The 21378-nt window shown below is 42.7% G+C and overlaps 1 protein-coding gene across 5 annotated transcripts in view; it reads right to left on the reverse strand.

The window, feature by feature from the left end:
• Window positions 1-21378, reverse strand: part of LOC147208711 (teneurin-2-like) — a 216592-nt gene that overhangs the window by 19160 nt on the left and 176054 nt on the right. For 3 of the 5 annotated variants that reach the window (XM_086099673.1, XM_086099645.1, XM_086099680.1), the window contains 10 exons: window positions 16634-16756; window positions 14520-14746; window positions 13783-13978; window positions 12293-12394; window positions 10894-11088; window positions 8145-8345; window positions 5933-6118; window positions 5102-5128; window positions 460-606; window positions 18-228 (listed from right to left, as the gene is read on the reverse strand). In XM_086099673.1, the coding sequence (XP_085955799.1) occupies window positions 18-228; window positions 460-606; window positions 5102-5128; window positions 5933-6118; window positions 8145-8345; window positions 10894-11088; window positions 12293-12394; window positions 13783-13978; window positions 14520-14746; window positions 16634-16756 (1615 nt within the window). The remainder of the gene's footprint in view (window positions 1-17; window positions 229-459; window positions 607-5101; window positions 5129-5932; window positions 6119-8144; window positions 8346-10893; window positions 11089-12292; window positions 12395-13782; window positions 13979-14519; window positions 14747-16633; window positions 16757-21378) is intronic. The other 2 variants (XM_086099655.1, XM_086099663.1) reach the window with 2 other exon arrangements.

The following is a 21378-nucleotide window of genomic DNA, read 5'->3' on the forward strand; positions in this document are numbered from 1 at the left end:
TGTCGGTTCGTCCTTACCTGGAATTGAATGGGTTTTCTCCTGGAATGACATGGGTGCCATCCCGTGACACAAGCATCTTGACGCGATCGTAGAAGGAATGGACACGGGTTTGGGACAAAGGGATCTGTTGAATGACTTGCAGAGGGTCCCGGGAGCCACGGCACAGTGGACTGTTTTGACAGGGACTCTGGATGCAGCAATCTGGGTCCATGCAGTCAGTTAGTCCATCTGAGAGAGGGGCAGAAGCAATAAAGTCGTGCACATTGAAAACAAATTGGACATAGTTATTTTAACAATGAATGAAACATGAGCATTCTTATTGATGGCTTCAAATTGAGATTACCGGTAATTCAAATTCATGAAATACCATTTATAACTTTCCATAAACACTTTTGTTTTTCTTTTGTTTTGCAAATCTCCATCCCTGTATTTTTTTGTTTTCTGCTTGCCCCTGTTCACCTCCTTCGTTGTCCTTGTTGTCGGCGCAAGATGTCTCCATGGCAACACTGCAACCAGGGCCCCTCCAGCCAGTCTGACATTCACAATGCCAACTCTGCTGTCCCATGGTGCATTGCCCATTCCCATTACATAGGTTAGGACAGCCATCTGGGTAGGATAGGGGGCAAGATAAGAGAGGTCCAGGGAATGGGAGGATGGAAGAGAGGCGGGATGATTTTTTTTTTAATCATTAAAAAACAAACAAACAACTATCACTTAGTCTGATGCAATCTAACATCTGCTCAAGTGGTTTTGATGGACTAATGAATTTCATAAATGACTAAAGGGTTGAATGGTGTGAGTAACTATGGGTCAATAATAAAATTCAGCATGTCACTTTTAGTATACACAGTAAATTAGTCTTTGTAACTGTCTGTCCATTGCTCTCATTTATGAATCAGTGCATGTAATGGGATTTTGATGCTTTCAGATGGGACAATACAAGTGTATTCAATTAAATGTGAGTATTCGCATGCATGTGTACGCATAAATGGGCGCACTCTGCAAAAGATGAATTTTGACCGTCATAACCTAAGGCCCTAGAGCTAAGAGTGTTTTGCCACTAGCATGGCAAAGCTATCATCAATTTAACAAGATTGAGTGAAAATCAGAAATTCAAAGCAAAAAAAGACTGCATAATTCAAGGCGGGTTGTCAAAGCATGAATAATGGAAACAGAGTGGCGACAACAACAAGAGGCAAAAACGTTAAAAAGCGCCACGACAACAGTACATTGGGTAAAGCTGTGGAAAACAACAACATAAAAAAATAAACGGTTTAGTATTACAATGAAACAATTATAATAATAATTTAAAAAATAATTACCACAAATGAAACGGTATCATTATCATAGACTAAAATTATCATGGCCAATATTGTCATGCTATTTAAATCATGCAAACAACAGAAAATGGGAGCAACACGTTTGATTTTGAAAACTAACGTGTTCATATCCACAACCCATGGACATTAGATATTGTCAAAGAGCAACAACCAATTGTTTTTTTTCCACCTCAAAGGCCTCGATATTTATAGATGGCCATCCGTGGTCTTGCGCAAAAACTGACACATCTTAATTTTCTGTGAGCGTGCAAGGCTTGTTGAGAGTTTTGGGGAATTTTGCAGACAGCTCTGGGCGTTCCGGCAAACTGAGGCATTTCATTCACAAATATGACAACAGCGTAGTTGCAACCCTCTAAATCATTGAACAAATCACTTCACTGGAGGCGTTGTGATTATTATTATGGTTTTTATGACATTTTTCAAATCACTCCCTGGCCACGGCACATGGATGTGTGTGTGTGTGTGTGTGTGTGTGTGTGTGTGTGTGTGTGTGTGTGTGTGTTTTGGTCAGACATGGGCATGAATGATCAAGGTGCAAGGCGTCCAAGTTCCCACTTCACAGCCGTGAGATCTTTGATCGCTTTGGCCATCTTTATACATCATCCGCCTGTGGAGTTCTGCTCGCAGTTCCTCATAAACATACTTGACGTGCTTTGATCTCCTGCATGCGTGGACTGCAGCAATTCGATTTCTGCTTGTGGAGGAATGCGGCTCCCACACGCCAATTTGAAAGGAAATGATCGGAGCCGCTTCCACTGGCTGCGTTCACGCCCACAACAGTGCAAAACGCCGTTTTTAACTGCGCCAAGCTGTGTGCATCTGCAAAAAAAAAACAAACTAGTCTAGCCCACCCATGCACAGATTTATGCCATGCCGCGTGCCAGACTTGCACTGGGCACGAATTTAGCACTTTATCCATGAGATAGCCGTTCCTGATTGAGGTTCCAGACCGAGCTGTTTGGTTTTAGAGAGTTACCAGAGCCTAGAAATGTCATGACATGCAATCCTTAAATACGTACCTGTATATAGATTTGGATTTAAAAAAACCACATCAAAAAACAAACAAAAAAAAAACAATGCCCCAAATAAAGGGTTAAAAAAAACCCTAAGCATTTGATTTTATTTACATGTGAGACAGTATTGCCTTTCAGTGTTCCTCCAAAGCAAACGTCCAACTTACAAAAATGCAAACTGCATCTACTCAAAAATCTATGTGTCACATTCTAATCTATCAGGAAGAGCGAAAGACTGCAGGACACTCAATGACATTGTTTTCTCCAGCAGCAAAAAGACTCACAAATAAACTTATCACAGTGATTTCCTCAATGAATAAGGAAACAAGACTTGCATTTCTACCCCAAGAGGGGAAGGCAAAGACAGGATTGATTGATAAAAGAATATGTGCATGCACACCATTGCACTCAGTTGCAGGCAGACACACACACACACACACACACACACACACACACACACACACACACACAACCACACGCACACACAGCACACACACTCACAGTCACAACCCCACACAGACACAAGAACAGGCACATCAACAGACACACACAATCACAGGCACAGCAGGAACAAGAACACACTCCTATACACACAAACGGATGTGCACGGATGCGCGCGCGCACACACACACACACACAAACACGCACACACACACTCAAGATATGAGTTTGAATCGTGTGAAGGCACAGAGTGAAGAGGACAGACTAAACTGAGCGAGAGATTATGAAAATGAAACGTTTTTCATTGAGTCCTGCTCTGTAGATTAATGACCACATTTTCACTCAAGTTGCAATATGGGGTTTTGCCCTCTAACAAATCGCTACGTCAATAAAGCCATGCATTATGAATATAAATAGTGCAATCTAAGCCATGGCAGCAGCTAAATTAACAAGAGTTTCTCTGAGATTGGCATTCTATCATGTCTAAACCAGCAGATGAGAAAAAGTCAACAAAGGACTTTGAGAAAGACAATGTGCCATCTTGTTTGAACAAGAGCTAATTCTGTGGATGGACAGGGCGGGGAGTGGTTAATGACTTTGGTTTTTTTTTTGTTTTTTTTTTTTAATCCATAATTATTACAAGTCTCTGCATCCGCGGACCGTTCGTGATTGTGAACTATCGGTCTGAAGTGCATTGCACTTCAAGAACAAAGGCAATTAGCAGCGATTGCCTATTAAATGCAGCTGTCATTTAAAACAGTGATCACAATCCATAGTGGGCATTGATCGGCTCGCCTGGGCAGGCCAACATGGGGATCCTCTCTCTTCAATGTCAGGCCTCAGTCAACAGCCACTCATACTAACTTGAATAAAGTGAGATTTTCAGAAACTATTAACTCCACCCTTCCCACTAATGTAGCAGTTCTCGGAAATCCCCAGAAAAGGGGCCGAAATTGCCTCTGCTCGTGGGTCGGCACACACACACACACACACACACACACACACACACACACACACACACACACACACACACACACACACACACACACACACACACACACACACACACACACACACACACACACACACACACACACAAACTCTTGTGCAGTTTGCCGCGTGTGAACAAAGAAAAATCGTTTTTAAGAAGGAGTGGGGAAGATAATGACACAGACCGATAGAAAGAATGAGAACAAAGCACATGAAAGAAAGTTAAACTTCACAATGATAAAAAAGGGGGGGAAAAAAAACACCTTTCGCGTTGACTTTGTTCGGCCTCACCTTTTCTAAAGGTCATCCACGAAAGGTAATACAGGTGCTTACATAAAGGTAGATCAGATAACACACTGTAACATATATTATTTTAGTCACTGTCTCTGGATTGTCCCTCCTTTGCTTCATTTGTTTCACTAATTATTCCTGCTCTGTCTTTAACCCCGACCTTTAAATTTCCTTTTTCTTTCCTGGACAGGTTTTTCATAAGAGCTATTGCATTAAGTGTCGAAGGTGAGACGAAGCTCTCAACATTGCGCTGGGGACCCATACTGCCATGCAGTCTGCACTGGTCCTGTCATAAATTCATCTGTAAGGCTCTTACCTCTATGCCTCAACCAGACAATAGTTGTGATCCCGTTTGGATTTGTGATAGCGGTGACTTTATTGTAAGTTAAATGGGGTGAATTTGGGATAGAGGTCGAGATGTCAGACATCATTTTCTTCATACACACCCACTGCATGCTGAGAAAATACATTGATTCACTCGTCTAGCACAAATGATCATGGAAGGTGCCACAAATACCCAAATATAAAGGCACAAAGACACTCAACAGATCTGTAATGTTTGCATCAGCAGCCTCAGAAATTTTCTAGTTCCTTCAAAATGTTCTTTCAGGCTTTCATCATTTGCTCCTTTTGTGAAGCGGGGGAGTTTCACGTAAGGCATGACTCGGAATACCAGAGCTATTTATTGGCAGATTCTTTGTGCGCTACACAGAAACGCTCTCACATGCATGCACATCCACACGTTGACAGCAAAGCGCCTCAACACTGCTGATACCACGCTCGGCTCTATGGCACCCCCGCCCCCCGCGTCTGGACTCAATGACACCGGACCCCTGCAGTAGTGCACCGCTGCAAGAGGGAGTGCAATACATGTAGGGAGTTATCATTGAGGCTGGCACCCTAATCTACGTACAGATAGCACCACAGAGTCTACGGAGCCAAGCCAGGCCAAGAGCCCACAAATGTAGCAGCTAGCTTCTACCACCACAGGCTAATGAACAAAACACCAGAGTCAAGATACGGTACCTGCTTTGTTAACCATGCTCCCATGGTCTGCAGTGGGAGGAAAATGTGCAAAAGGTAAGAGAGTGGGAGAATTGGCAAATAAAGGAATACATCGATGCAAGAAACATCATGCAGAGCTGAAATGAACAACAGGCAAACTGAGATAAGCTGTGAGTGTCTGCTTGCTGGTGGAGTTTGCGCCGCGCCAAGCTGAGGCCTGACAATTCTTTCATCTTGGGCTGATGCCGCAGTCAAAGCTGCCCTACTTTCTGATGGGGGGAAAATGAGGAGATCATAAACTGCTATTCCCCTGTGCTTTCGTATGTGTTGGAGGGAGTTGTGTGTGTGTGTGTGTGTGTGTGTGTGTGTGTGTGTGTGTGTGTGTGTATCAGGTTGCAATCACAGCGCTTGCGGTGACAGCAAAATGAGACATTGCGACTAAAAGCACTGTGGGTGAATCCAAAGAAACTGGCACTCATCCATCCAAAGTGACAGTGATGTCAGTATGAGACATTGATTGATTGACATTGGGGGAAACACACAAACACACCAACCATTCACTTTTTTTTTTTACATCAGTCAGGTGAAAATTTCACCTTTTATCAAAAACCTTGGTGCTTGAAGGGCTTCCACAGTCTTACAAAACTGTTAATTCTTGCTCCGGAGTTTAGGAACCACTTTTTTTTGTTGTTCTGATTGATTCTCGGTCTTCCTAAACTTCTTCCAGCCTTATTTGTTGAAGAAGTTGGACAGGCTTGACAGATTAATTTGACTGGGTGCTGCTGCTCGGTGCACAGCAAGGCACATTAACCCCGCCCCCACCTCCACACACACGTAGTAAATTGCTCTCACCGATAGTGCAGTGCTCTCCATTCCAGCCCTGGTGACACTGACACTTGCCATCCTTGCAGGTTCCATGTTTGATGCAAAGCGGGTTGCACACACGCTGATCACAACCTGCTCCCGTCCAGCCATCCTCACAGCGGCAAGCTCCACCCATGCACACTCCGTGTGTTCCACAGTCTACGGAACACACCTCTGCAGAAGAGAGGGAGATTTAGACTCTGTATCAGATACGCCACAAAAATTGAAAACTCCGTGCGGAGTACTGATGAGAGTCAGACATAAAGGACGCTTTTAACACAGGAGAACCCAAGAACCCTTTTCCTCTTTGGAAAATGATGAATTTTACATTAAATGACTGCTATATGTTCACTGAACACCAAAATATGTTTTTTTTTCAAATATTTAATGCTTTAATCCTAATTTAGGATTAGGGCCAAATTTGACCCTTTGGGATTTAAGGGTAGCATTTGAGTAGCAGAATTTATAGGAGTCAAATTTGACCCTGTGGGTTCTCCAGCTTTAAAATGGTCAAAAGCCGGATCATCATCGCGACTTCAACAAACATATTCACTTTCAGTTTTCAGCGACACTGTGAGATGTGTTCTTTAGGCTGTGCAGCTACCTGCACTTTGCAGTGGTGTAGGACTACATTTTTTTTTTTTTTAATAGGGTTCAAAATGTGTTGGCAAGCGTACGACCTAACGTGGAGTGAAGGAATATCTGGTTATGGTAGGCTCCCATGAACGTTAAATGCAATCCGAAATAAAACTGCAATAGTCTATGGTAGCTACAATGTAATATTATTATGTAATACGATGTAATATTGTCGGAGGTGGTGGACAACCTGATATAAAAATCACGGATTGAGTGTAACCAAGAGTATTACAGTACTTTATTATTTGGGGTTTTAAATTTATTGCAGTCTTTATTGCAGCGTAGGTGACAAGTACAATTATGTGGACCAATAGAAATGTGCATATTCCCCGCACCCCCATTACAGTGCCTATCTGTAGCCAGATGCATGTGATGAGATGCTACAAGTTTGATTATGTGTCTGAGACTCCCGTGTGCTCGGAATGCAATATGCACAGATGTTTGGAACGCTCTATACTTGCTGAGGGATACTGCTGAGTGGAACAATGTTGTTTATATTAAAGTCAAGCATTGCTGCACTTTTAATGAATGCTGAAGTCCTGCTGCTGGCTTTATTTTATGAAAGACACCGAATGTAAAAATGCTCCTGATATGTATGCACGGGACGGCTTGTTTTCCACTTCACAATGGGAATTTACGAGAATGTAGGTGTCACCGCATACGATAATTTTCAGCAAAGTAATTTTGGTCCAGAACTTGTTTTTCTTCACGTGTTATGGCCTGTAATGACTGCATTGATAATCTTAAAAGGGTGCTAAATTCTCACCAAGTCCCTTGAGAGCGGAACAGTAAAAATATAGACTTTTATTTTCACTCTGCTTCAATTTGGCATTTGAGTTTTTTTTATGTTGTTTTCTTAATAAATACAACTTTGCTCTCACAGCAGCAAGGGGAAGCAGGATATTTTTTTTTTATTACTTTGCCAGGCCATCCATTTCTTGGAAGGATGCACTGCATCTTCATTAACTATGATGGCATTAGCAATATTGTTTTGGTTGTCATCGCATAAAAATTTTTTTTTGGGGGGGGTATCAATAAATAATTCATACACATATTCCAATTAATGAGTTATTCTGTGTGTTATATAAAAGGTCAAGTTTATGGCTTCATTACAACATACGTCACTACGACAACATCTTTGGCGGCCATTAGCTGAGCTTTTTCTTTTCTCCCAATTATTTTTTTGTGATCTAGTTTTCACTTTAATTGTCTGCATTTCCGTTCATACCGTAAACTGTGCTGAATTAAAGTGTGTTCGCACTCAATAGGGGTCACTTTAGCCTTTGTCATTTTGTGTTTGGTTTTGTGTTTTCATATGACCTGGTTATGTTCGCATTAAAAACACAAATCTAAGACTTCACCACAATACAGCGCAATGTCACCGGGGTTATTCAGGTGTTCAGATTCATTATTTTGTATCTTAATTGGAAAAATAAAAAAGCAAAGCTGTAAAGATAGATCAATAGCTTTCTATTATTACTCCCACAAAAAGATATAATTGGCTAATTAGATGACTGCTAACTGACTGCATTGGAAACATCAGGATCTCTTTGTTTGGACTTACCCATAGAGCAGTCAGGTCCCATCCAGTTTGGGTCACAGCTACACAGGCCAGTGTCTGGAATGAAGGCACCATGGCCGTGGCACTGGTCCGGACACTGGGCACGAGGCAGCTCACAGTGGAGCCCGCCCCAGCCTGGCTTACAGTGGCACTCGCCATTCACACAGATGCCATTGTTGGAACACGTCGGGTCCAGGCAATCCACTGCATAAAGCAAGAGAAATCCAATCAAAAAAAGACCACCGCAAATGAGCAAATGGCACATCACAGTTTACGCTTGTAGACAAAGAAATGTTATGAGTAGGTGTTTATAGACAGAAATGACAGGAGGCATCTTTTCATCCTTTGTGTACACCAAAGGATAATGCAAGAAAAGACAAGACAAGCAGAAATCACTGGGGCAATTAAAGCACACAATAATGAATAGCAGCATCTTTTAATTGTGTACTGCTATGAAAGAGCAACATGTGCATGTGATGTCTACTCAGGAGAATCTGACAAACGGCCCGCTACGGAAAAAAAAGACCCACAACAAAAGAAAAACAAAATAATTTGACAAATGACCTCCTCCCAAGTAAAAAGAACACCTCCCCACGCCCCAACCTGACCCTTCCTCTGGCTTGCCCTTTTTGCTCTGTCAAGCTCACTCATCCTCACCTCGTCCTCTTTTCACTCCTCAGCCACTATTGATCCCCCCCCACCCCCCACTACCTTTTTGCACGCATGCTCCCACATCGCAATCTCCATTTGTGTTTGCCCGGCAGAAAAGGTGACTCACAGCTATTGATTTTCATGTCAGCGGCACTCCAGGTAAATTGTTTGAGGGACTCTGCTGGGATGAATATCAGATATGAAAGCAAAGGAGATTGATTTCAGGTGAAGACCAGGAGCAATGCGGACCTCGTTCTGCAACCTATTCCCTTGACCTCTTTGGCCTGCCAATCTCCTAAACACTCGTCCTACTCCACTCTTAATCCTCCTCATATTTCCCTCTGGGACACACTTGCTCATGCTCATTCAAAGCCTCCCATTCTGACTGGCACGCATTTCACCTTATGTTGCTGCTTTGACCCCTTAAACTTTGATGCCATTTTTCCAACTCTTGCTCGTCCATCTCTGTGACGACCAAGAGTGTGGCAGGCAGGTACTTCGTAACGGAGATCAATAGATGCCATTGAATCCCTTAATAAAAATGTGTGATGTGTTTGGCTGCAGTACCATCCGTCAACTTTGTGTATATATGGAGGGAAGGGACGCTCGCTCAGTGTGAGATCGAGCGATGATGATCTGTCACACTGGCGCGAGGCAGAGTGTAGCAGTGAATGTACGATGTGCTTGTTTGGCTACAAACAACCATGTTTCTTCTAAAATAATCACCATATGCGGAGACATTATGGCTGGGAAAAGAAATGACACACGGTGATGCATCTTTATCGAGTCGATGCTCACAAGACTTCAGCAGGGTATCGCATGGGCAGCATGGTGCGCGATATCAATTGAATTCAATTTTCAAGTCAGCTAAGATTGAAATAGTATTCCTCGTATATTTGACTTTTTCTCTCCAAGTTTGATGACGAATTACAAAGTGAACGCACCCCTTTTTATTCCGAAACTGGCTCACTTGGCTTCTCTGAGAAGAAATTAAATCATACAGTCAATTAAGCACAGTATTAACAACTACAGTGACTACAAATATAAATCATTTTTAATGCAGGTATGCAAGTAAGGAACCAAACCGTGAAACCCTGCATATATCATCACGTGCAAATTTGCCTAGTTGCACACTTTTTTTTCTAGCAACCATTCTCTGTGATTCACCAAAAGTGCTGCTCCCCGTTCACTGTTTTGGTGCTCAGGCCAAAGCCATGTCTAATATCGGATAATAATATTGCTTTGGTGCCATTTTGAAGCATCTTGGCACCAAGGGGAGGGGCTTTATTTAGTAATATCTAATAGAGCAAAAACGTTTTTTTATTTTGTTAATTTATGACTTCTTGAAAATCTCCACAGTGCGTTTGTATATTTGTTATTTGTTGTGGCTACGAGGAGTGGTCATAAAAGAAATCATAAATAGAGCGCAAGCTTTTTTGTGTTTTGTCTAACCCCCCCAAAAAAAACCCGAAACAAAACACAACTCATTTGTTGGCTCTTGTACCTGTTGTTCTTTCCATTGCAAGCAGCCCACATTGTGATCTGTTGCCCCATTGAGGGCACTGGTAAACGAGATTTGGTAATTTTGAAAACGGTTGCTCAGGGTGATCCAATCCAGTATTGCTTTGAAAAAACGGCATAGAAAACGTAAAACGGATTACCTGATCCCCCATAGCATTGCCAAATCCAGATCATTTAGATCCAGATTACATTTTCGGAACGGCCGGTCCAGATAGAGGAGCATTCTGCTGCATTTGGTGCCAGGTCGGACTGCTTAAAATGTTCTCAATACCGGACTACAACTACTGTAGAGAACGTTAACAGTAGATACTGTAGGTTGCGACCCACGCTTGGCCAACAAATTCACTGCAATGTGAAGAAAATTACGGGTTTAAATGTATGGCTTAATCCTCTAAATCTAATTTTTATTGATTTAGAGGATTGACCAAATTTTCATTCAGCCATCTGGGAAATAATACCATTTCAACTTACCAAAGTGAAGTACATTTTCTAACATTTCATACTCAATTCTTCCATGCCCAGTGGCATTACTTCAACCTTCCTAAGTATTTCACAATGATTGAAATGGACCTCCTCTCACCTTCAGCACAGCTCTGGCCTTTGTAGCCGATGGAGCACACACAGTTACCATTGGTGCAGCTGCCGTGGCCGCTGCAAAGAGGGTCAAGGCATTGCGTGACAGGGACATCACACTCAGGTCCTTTCCATCCACTGTAACATGCACAGGAGCCTTTGTCGTACTGGCCGTTTCCACTGCACAGCACCGGGCATGCCGCTGGCAGAAAACAAGGAGGAGGGGGAAAATACTGTAAAATCTGGTCAATTTTGCAAGGAATAAAATATAGATCCTAAATCAAGGTTGGGTATTGCAGGGGAGGCTTGATAAGAAAAAAAAAAAGTCGTATTGTGTACCTGCGCAGTACCGAGGGGTTGTAACAAATATGGAATCACTGATTTATAGCACATATCATACACAATGTACCGGTAAGTCAATATGCTTTAAATACTGAAATGTAGAACAGAGTTAAGGGTGATCTGAAAGAAAAAGCAAAAATAAATAAATAAATAAAAATAGCTTACTAAAATAAGCATGTAGACAAGATTTTCAAAAACTTAATTTTAAAATGGGTGGCACAGTGAGAGACTGGTTAGCTTGTCCGCCTCACAGTGCAGAGGTCGTGGGTTCGATTCCTGTGCGGAGTTGTTGTCTCCCTGTGCCTCCGTGTGTTTTGACCGGGTACTTCGCTTTCATCCCACATTCCCAAAACATGCTCAGTAGGTTAATTCATCACTCTAAACCATCGGTGTCAAACTCAAGGCCCGGGGGCCAGATCTGGCCCGCCATATCATTTTATGTGGCCTACGAAAGCAAATCAACTTCCATGATACTTTGTAAATTTGTAAAAAAATTCAAATTCTCATATGTCACAGATAGGAGAGATATTGTAAGCTTTTTCTTGTAACCAAAACTCTCATTCCAGTAACTTACACAACAGTTGAATAAACCGTTATTCTTGACGCCTTTTCTTTGGTTTCAGTCAGAATGGCCCTCCGAGGGAAACAGTAACTAAAATGTGCAGATCGGGGGACCGTATTATACACAAGTAGAAAGATGGAAAAATGCTTATTCCTGGGATTTTTACGTGAACCCAATTTCAACGACATTTGTACAACTCACTCTGCTCACCTCCACACACACACACACACACACCACCTTCCCATGACTGGGTGGAGACTAAATAGAGTGGTTAGGAGGCTGGAGTGTGCCGCTGACACAAAGGGTAATTACAGGCAAAAGGTAACGAAACTATTCATCAAAACTGTCTATCTCAGGTGAGCACGGAGCAAGGGAGACATTGGTTTGGCGAGCTGCCAGTCATCATCAGTCATCTTGTCACCGCACTTAATTGTCCCAAACCTCCTCTCTTCGATGATGTTTCTCTAATTAGGGAAGGAATACGATGGTAAGTAGCCAATACCTTTGGAGCAGTCCATGCCGTGGAATCCTGGGAAGCAATGGCATACGCCAGAATTGCACTCTCCGTTCCCATGGCAATTGCGCGGGCACTCTTGCACAGAATCTGTGAGGAAGACAAAGTGTGACAGAGATGCAGAGAGAATAAGAAGATGGTGAGAAAGCATCAAAGCGTTCATTAAACCATTGCCACTACGAAATTCAAACTCGTGTGGAGCAAAGAAGCTCCAAATCTCACATTTTTACACATGCAGTATCAAAAGGAAATGTATTTAATCTTTTCCTGGGGCTTTTTCCAACGGGGAGAGCGAATGCATTCATTCCGGCAGAAGGCTTCCTCCTATTTATCTTGACCACAGAATTAAATTCAAGTAACGTGTTTTAGCAGCTTACTCGCTTTGTCTCTCTCAATTAGTTATTAAAAAGAAACATCCTAACATTTTGGTAACAGCTTACCCCTCACTTGAGGCCACAAAGGCATTATTATCACAACCAAATATGGATTGCGATGTAAGTTGGAGTGTTACATTTTGGTATTCTATTGACTTTTGTTGTCACTAAATCCGCTGAGAAGAGAGTTCAGCGGGGTTTGCTAATGCGGTCCCATTATGCTTTTGTCAGATCCCACTCTCGCTACTCAAGTGAAATCCTGCCTTTCCTTCTCTTCTGTCGGTGTCCTCATCTACTTCCTGCGAATCTCCAGCCCTCGTCTGCCTCTTATCCTAATGCCACCTCTCTTCCACTCCTCGCATAATTCCCACCACTTCACCCCGTTGTCGCTTGGCCCCCACCATTATGGCTTCCCACCAGCTCCCCACTCTTGACTCACTCCACTGTGCCCTTGCCACCTCGGCCTCTGCTTCTCGACAGTCCCCCTGGTGTAAAAGCGCTGACATGAGACAGCAACGCTGAAGGATTCTTTCTCGCTCTGCTTGACTGACTCTGTCATGTTCTCGTCATGCTGCCCCAAACACAGTCGAAATTAATTGCAGTCCCTTCAGGAGCTCAAAATAATTAATTTAAGAGGTCAAAGCAGCATTCAGTTTTTGTTGGGGTTTGATTACTCCATGATTTTTATTGATAACTATTTCAAGTAACTGAGTGGTTTTGTCTATTGCTTCGAGGACAACAAAAATACATACAAATTACACAGAGCAGGAATAACATTAAAATGAGCCTTTACAAGTGCTTGATTTTGAGCGACACTATACGAGAGTTATTAATTTAACCATTATAGTTCCTCTTACCTCATTGCAGAGGTAGCACATGGGGAGACTACAAAAAAGGTAATCAGTTGTAGCTGATATATATGTACTGTATGTATATACTGTATATATATATATATATATATATACAAACACACACACACACACTTGCGCACACTCACACACACCTCAGACTGTACATATAAATTGCATTTTAAAAGCCTGCATGTTATAGTGGCTAGACGAGACATCCACCTTACTACTTTGTTTTGTTATTATATTGACTCACCCATTATGTTTGTACTGAAGGAAACTGTCTCTCTCTCACGACCATCATTGTAAAAGGCCAGATGCCAGGCTCCGGCATCCAGGTACTGGACAAACACTGCCTCATTAAGAACCACGGTCTGGATGCTCCTCCTCTCTCTTGGAGATTCCACCACACTCCATTTCTCCTTCCCATCCAAGCGCTCCATGTAATCATACTGCAGGAAAATGTAGGGGAGAAATTTCAATGAAAAGTGAGGCATCAGAATAGCGTCAAATCTGGAATTCAGCCAGGAAGTGTGAGTGTTGCTTTTTTCTAAGAGTGTGACATTTAACTGTATGGGTCAGGAAAATACAGTAAATGTCAGTAAAAAGTGTAAGAGTGGCTGGAAACTGTGAGGAAAGGCTGCAGAAGGCAAACAAAGAGAACCACAGGGACTATGGAGCTCACTGGCCACAAATGTCGGTTTCAAAAAACTAGCCTATTCAGGAAGTGAAATGGTTATCTACAAATCAACACGGCTCTGAACTTTGTAATAAATCGAAGGGTCACATTGATGTAAGATCAATTCAATGTAACTCGTGGATTCAGTGAGTTTTTTTCAAGCAACGATTCACCAAATATCCCACGTCATGAGAACTGATGCTAATGGTTTCTCTATACATGGGACTAATGAATAAAATGCTATTTGTGTGACTAGAACATAGAGACATGTCGAAGGAAGTGTCAGATCTTCCTTTGCTTTTGCCGCTATTTACCTGTGCATGCGACGGGGGCAGGCCCTTACGAATATAGACTCCGAACAGGGCATCCTTGCCCAAGGATATGTTGAACTTGAGGAACTGTGCTTGACTGAGGTACAACAAGGACCTCCAAAATACACCAGGCGGGACTTCTTGTGTCACTCTCCTCCCGACGTCAATGTTGCCCGTGTCTATACTGCTGTTCCGTCCCGTCCACGGACCTGGGGCGAGGGGGAAAGAAACTGCATGATCTGTGATTAAAGCCATTGTCTGAATCAAAAGCTTAGAACAAAATAAACTTCTTATGTACGTCAGGGCATTTGATTGGCAGAGAGTGAGAACTTTTAGATTTCGGCCTCTTTTGCACACATAATTAGATTGTGACCTGGTTTTGACTGTTTCATCGAGTTACCTTCCATTTGCTCGTTCTGCATCTTCCTAATCACCCGCACCCTTCAATACACTAAATTCAGACCTGATAAAACCAGTTCAGACTGTGGAGTCACACAGAGTAAAACTCCAATATACTGTTAGGTTATGCCGCTCTACTGTGTGGGCGTGGCTAAAACACGAGCCCATGCACTCCGGCAGAAGTTCAGACGGACCGAACAGAACTTCTAGCTGTAAAAGTTAATGTAAAAATAAATGTAGTTCGCTATTAAATCGAGGTGCAGTGTGATACCGTTGTGTAACTAAAAAAAACTATATTACTCGTCTTAAAGACTGAGGATAAAGCAGATAAGCACACAGAATCGCAGGACGAAACTCACAGCAGACTGCAATCAGGACAGCCATCTAACCCTGGCGGCTTTGGAGCCCAGACATGAAAATATACCGGTAAGAAGAACGTGTGTGCAGAATAGTGAAGCAGTCAAAGTTACATGGCGAATAACAAGATCTGGGAACACAGGGCTCTTAGTCATACTGCTGAGCTTAAGCACAAAGTAGCTTCAAACAAGTCGGCCATGCTGTGGAAGCATGCAGAGTAAGTGAAACAAGAAAAATGCATGGAGGTGGGTCCTTAAAAGAATGCAGTGGGGGTGTGGGTGAATATACAGATATTTTATTTGGCTGATAAACGGATGATTGCTCTCCATAACTCAGCAGAGTGGTTAAAAAGCTCTTAGTGATTGCATAGCTCACATGGCGCCGTAATTTATGGACGTCTTTAAGTTGGTATGAGCCCATTTGGGTGCAAAACTCTATTAGCAGCAGACAATGTTATTTAAAAGCTTTGAAGGCAGGGGCAGTGGACTGTAAATTATGCTATTCTTTTATTTGTCAACTCAAAAGACAACAACACAGTTAGTTGAAGGTCCATCATTATCTCCGCCAAAGGGAACAGCGCGAGGGCTGGGTTTGGAGAGTACAAGTACTTTGTTACTGGACTGAATTCAAATTCTCAGCTATCTGGACTTGCTTTCTGCTCGTCACTTTTTCAACATCCGCGAATGACGATATTCTGTTAAAAGATGCATACGGAGAAGAGTGAAGTCGACAGTGGATGAGATCTTGATTTATTGATCGAAGTCTTGGGGAAAAAACAAGAACAGGGGCATCATGCCAAGATTTGAACCTGAGAGCATTTTCGATCCAGATGCAACAGATTCAAAGATGACAGCTATTCCACATCCATTGCATTATGTAAGAGAATATTTCATGCCATCGGCTACAAGAACCATTTGTGGCGAATACATTGTCTTGTGCTAGCCTAAAAACCACCAGCTTCTGGCATTGAGGAAAATCTCCATTTGATCTGAAACAAATGACAATCAACTGGATTTCTTTCCGTTGTCACTAATTTAGCATTTTTGTGGTGTCTTTTTGTGGTTTTTATGCAGAACGCAGAAGTTCAGACCAGATTATCCAGTCAGAATTTAAGCGAAGCTGTGCCCATTTATTTTGTCTTCTAACTACAAATAATTTGCAAAGCAATAAAAGAGGGAATATGCCATGCATACAGCTATTTTATTTAATGCTGAATCAAGTCATGAAGTCTACATATCTTTATCTTCATCTTTATCTGGTTTGTCTTATCCTGTTCTATTGAGTCTTTTTGCTTGCAACGTGTCCATCTCTGCAGACATGGTTGAGGCTGTTTCAGAGGGCGTGCGTACTGCAGTTCATACCTCTGCCTCCAGAAGGCAGCGTGGCCACATCACTGTTCACAGGCACAGCGCCCCCCAGTCCGTTGTTTAACACCGGGCTGTCGGACGGCTTCAGCTGCCACGTCAAACCCAGTAGGTTGATTGCTGCACACAAACGGATAGAGACAGGAAGGAGGAGAGTGGCTGTTTGTTTGAGGACATATCACATGAACAATACACGATGAAGTTTGGTATGATAACAAACACGCTTGAAAGCTCATAGCGCCAGAGGGGAGCGCAGGATCGACCCTCTAAGTATAGACTGTCATTTACATGGCTACTCGGGCAGCTTTCATCGAGTGCTCTTTTTATTCTGTGTCACTGCTGTCAATTTAAAAAAAAGAAGAAGCCATTAACTCGGCATGAGATGCTTAAAGTATAAAGCTGAGAAAGTCTGACAAAACTGGCAGCAAACCTATAAAAAAAGTTTTTTTTTCTTTTTACATTTTTCCTCCTCTATACCTCGGCATCTCACAACCGTCTTTCAAGCTGACAGCATCTCCTGCTTTTATTTGGGGGCCTTTACTCCATCTCTCAGAGAGCAGATGACAGATTGCTCTCTGAAGAGATCACTCTGTGACTCCTTCTCTTGTCCTCTTCTTTTCCTTCCATGTTCTATTATTGTCTGCTGTGGGGAAGGGACTGTGTTTGTACCTCATGCTCTTACATTTTTTTTTCTGTGTCCTTATTCAGAACTTTATTTGAGGGATGAATTCCCGAGACTAACTCATCTGTTTCATCTCGATCTCATTTTCAAGAGGTTTCTTATAATACATACCCTGAATACTAGCTCCTTTATCTCCAGACCAATTTATGCGTATCAGACAGTCATAGGAAGGGAATCTATGGATACCTTGAATTCGATGGAATATATAATGAACGATATATTTTGAGTAGGATGGACGACTAAGGAAAATTGACTTATTAAACATCAATGGTCACATGTAAAAAATGTCAATTAGATACATACAACATTAAAAGAAAAAAAACTCTCATAGGGATACATTTTACAACATTACACAACCATAAGAAATAAGAACGTGTCGTGCCAATATTTTATTTGCAGGCTCCAGTGTCTCTTTTCGGTAAAACTAAATGATGCCCATTCACCAAATAAACATAAACTTCGTTCAAAATTTGGCCAAGGTATGCATAAAGTTGGATTAATTTTTTTGGTGGTAGTTATTCGGTTTAATCTATTTTGAATAATCTTCTAGGTGTAAACAAATACAATGCTTTATCTGCTGCACCACTTATTCAAGATAATATACCGGTACTTTAAAATGGGGCGGCATGGCTCAGTGGCAGGGTGGTTGTTCCCCAACCCAGAGGTTGCTGGTTTGATCCCCGTTCATTCTGACCTTGCGCAAGATACACTGAACCGCCAGCTGCTCCTGATGCTGTGTGAATGCGCTAATAGTGCTTTGAGTACCCGAGGTAGAAAAACCCCTTTGAATCACAATTTTTTTTAACTCCTTAACTGCACGGTTTTCCATAATCGTGATTGCAACTACTGCCTATTTTTTTATGGAGCTTGTAACAAATATTTACTTGAGTACAATTTTGAATTAATGTAAAATCATCAATTGAAAGTTTACATAGATTTAAAGACTGATCTACCAGTTGTCTTTGATTCTTGAATACAATTCTTCCATCCATTTAAAAATCTGCCTTTGCTCACGAGGCTTGAGGGCGAGCTGGAGCCTATACCGGCTGTCTTGGGGCAGTAGGCGGGGTATACCCCGAACTGGTAGCCAGTCAATCGCAGAGCACACAGACGAACAACCGTTCACACCAAGGGACAATTTTGAGAGTTCCATTAACCTGCCACACATGTTTTTGGAGTGTGGGCGAAAACCCACGCAGGTGCGTGGAGAACATGCAAACTCCACACAGGAAGGCCGGAGCCAGAATTGAACCCTGCAACGCTGCAATGTGAGGCGGACGTGCTAACCAGTCGCCACTACGCCGCCTCATCTTTATGTTTCTTAAATTCTTCTCATAGGAACAATTCTCAAAATTTCTTGTGTCTGTCTATGATCAAATATTTTAAAGGTACCACATGAGGGTTTTAAACAGGCCCAGATTCTTTACTGAGTTACTTTATAAGTCCTATTTTTACTGCCATTGTAAGTTACTTTGTGGTGTGCCATGCATGAGAAGGAAAATGCGTGCCCTGGCTCAAATTTTTTGGAAAACACTGGTCTGTATGAAGCCCAACACTTTGATACACTATTCTATCGTATCTTGGGTAGAATACAGGTGTTATTTATGACTCGCAGCCTCGGGCACTCCCACGCTATGGGAGTCTGCAACACCTGCATAGAAACGCAGGAATCAATTTGGCTCTTGTCAAATTCTTTCTCCACTTGTCAAGGCATTGCACACACAGGGAGGAGTGTAAACGTTGCTGAAAAGGTGGATGTAGCTTCAGGATTCGCTGCCAGGGTACACTCATTCTCACTCCAGACATCTCATCGCTACTTGTCTGTTTTTTGTGTCTTCTTTATTATTCATTCTTCCCTCTCTCCCTTGCTCCCAGGCGATGCAAGGTGCTGACACCTGGGCTATACGCCTGGCCTCCACCACCGTCAGCTCTTTTTTATTCTTCTGGGAGGGGGCAGCGGAGGAGGTGTGTAGAAGAGGAAGGATGGCTGGGCAGACGGTGGGGGAAGGACAGTGTCCTTTCTTGTCTCTCACAGCCACCTCTCGCCCTCTTCCCTCATCGTGTCGACCTTCATTTGTGTCCCTCTTTTCCATTTGAAGTCCCTGACTTTCCTTCTTATCTTTTGCCTGTCCTCCCCATAGATAACAGTCTTGCATCCCCGCACGCGTTCAGTGACACGCGCACACACAGATAGTATCAGGGGGAGAAATTGATGGAAAGATTACCCATTGTATCAGATGAATTGTCGTCTATTGTGATGGCGCTCTCAATCTAGGTCATGCCCAAGAATACAAGCGACTGCTGTGCCCTTTGCTGAGCTGTGTGTGTTGTTTCCCGACTGACATTTGCTCTCGAGAGGTGCAAAAGCCACCCATAGATGGCACTTTTTCTGTTTGATGATGGTGGATCGAAAGCAACAGGTGTCTTTGCAATAAGACAGCTCAGCAGACAAAGAGAGCAAGCAGTATCCATCCATCCATTCATTTTCTGATCCGCTTTATCCTCGCGAGGGGTGCTGGGGTCTATCACAGCTGTCTTCGGGCAGCAGGCGGGGGACACCATGAACTGGTTGCTAGCAGGGCACACAGAGACGAACAACCATCCGTGCTCACACTCACACCGAGTGACAATTTGAGTGTTCAATCAGGGTGCCATGCATGTTTTTGGAATGTGGGAGGAAACCGGAGTACCCGGAGAAAACCCACGCAGGCCCGGGGAGAACATCCAAACTCCACACAGGGAGGCCGGAGCTGGAATTGAACCCGGAACTCGCTTCTTTGTCAAGGGGTGGTTACATGAAACTGATCTATTTATCTTTTTTGCCATAATTTTAACCAATTTCAAAGTTTCCAAGCTTCTACTACAGTTCGCTGAGATGCAACATACCAAGAACACTAATTTGAATTAAATTCAAGTGACAGAGACTAGCAGAAGTATAGTCAGATTTAGGTTGCGGTCTTTTTAACTTGAGCTTCCCCTTACTCATGTTAGCTTTGTCTCACACACACACACACACACACACACACACACACACACACACACACACACACACACACACACACACACACACACACACACACACGATCACAGAGAAGCAGGTTTAACAAGCAAACGAGTTGGATTAAAAATAGATCAGTTGCTTCATGTGGTTTTTATGTAATCTCAATGCATAATTCAGAGAGGCAAAGTGCTTGCCGGTATCATCTGCAAAAGACAGCATCCAAAGCAGCAGAGCACGTGATGCTGTGACAAAAAAGAAAGAGTGAGGGTCAGTGGACAGAGGAAGGAGGAGGGGTGATTAAAAAGGAGGAGGTGCCCGCTGAGCACAGAGAAGGCCAATGGTCAGAGGCCGAAGGAAGAAATCGTGTCATGCTTTCCGAACGTCTGGAGTGAGAAGAGGAACAGAGAGAATATGAAAAGACAGCAAGAACTGAGAGAATATTAATGCACAAATCCCCCGAGGATGAAAAAGAGCAAGAAAACAGGCAAGGGAAGATGTTGCGGGAAAAAGAGCAGATAAATGAGGGCCATGCAGACGAAAAGAGGAAAAGGATGACGCAGAAAGGGAAAGATTTAAGCGACAAATGGCTCCATATTAATTGACTGGTTGGGGAAGAAAATGGTCATGATTCATGGTCTCACAGTAAGTGGTTCCCAACATGGCGATCGGAGAGAAACACCAACCGGCATTGTGTTTGTGAAGTATTTATATGTCCTGAGTAAAAGGATGTAAATGGATTTCTGCATTAGAGGACAAGACAGAGTGGAAGAGAAATAAGGTGACTTTTTGGAAGACGATGCACCGAATGCCCTGATGTTGGGAAATCCTGAGTCTGCCCTCTGAAATGCCTTCCGAATGATCATTTCTCTATCTCTTTCTCTCTTATCCTGTTTCTTTCTACTTTTTGGGAACTGACAATTTAATATACCAGTGCAGCGACAGTTGGATGGGATTAATACCAAAAGAATTTCTGGGGCTACAATGGATTTTCAAATCAGCTGAAAATCACAAAATTACAACATTGATTATAGTAAGAAGGGTATTGGAATAATGAGGTAT

The sequence above is a fragment of the Hippocampus guttulatus genome, chromosome 2 (genome assembly GCF_054856545.1).
Source record: "Hippocampus guttulatus isolate MCC_2025c chromosome 2, RoL_Hgut_1.0, whole genome shotgun sequence".
Lineage (NCBI taxonomy): Eukaryota > Metazoa > Chordata > Actinopteri > Syngnathiformes > Syngnathidae > Hippocampus > Hippocampus guttulatus.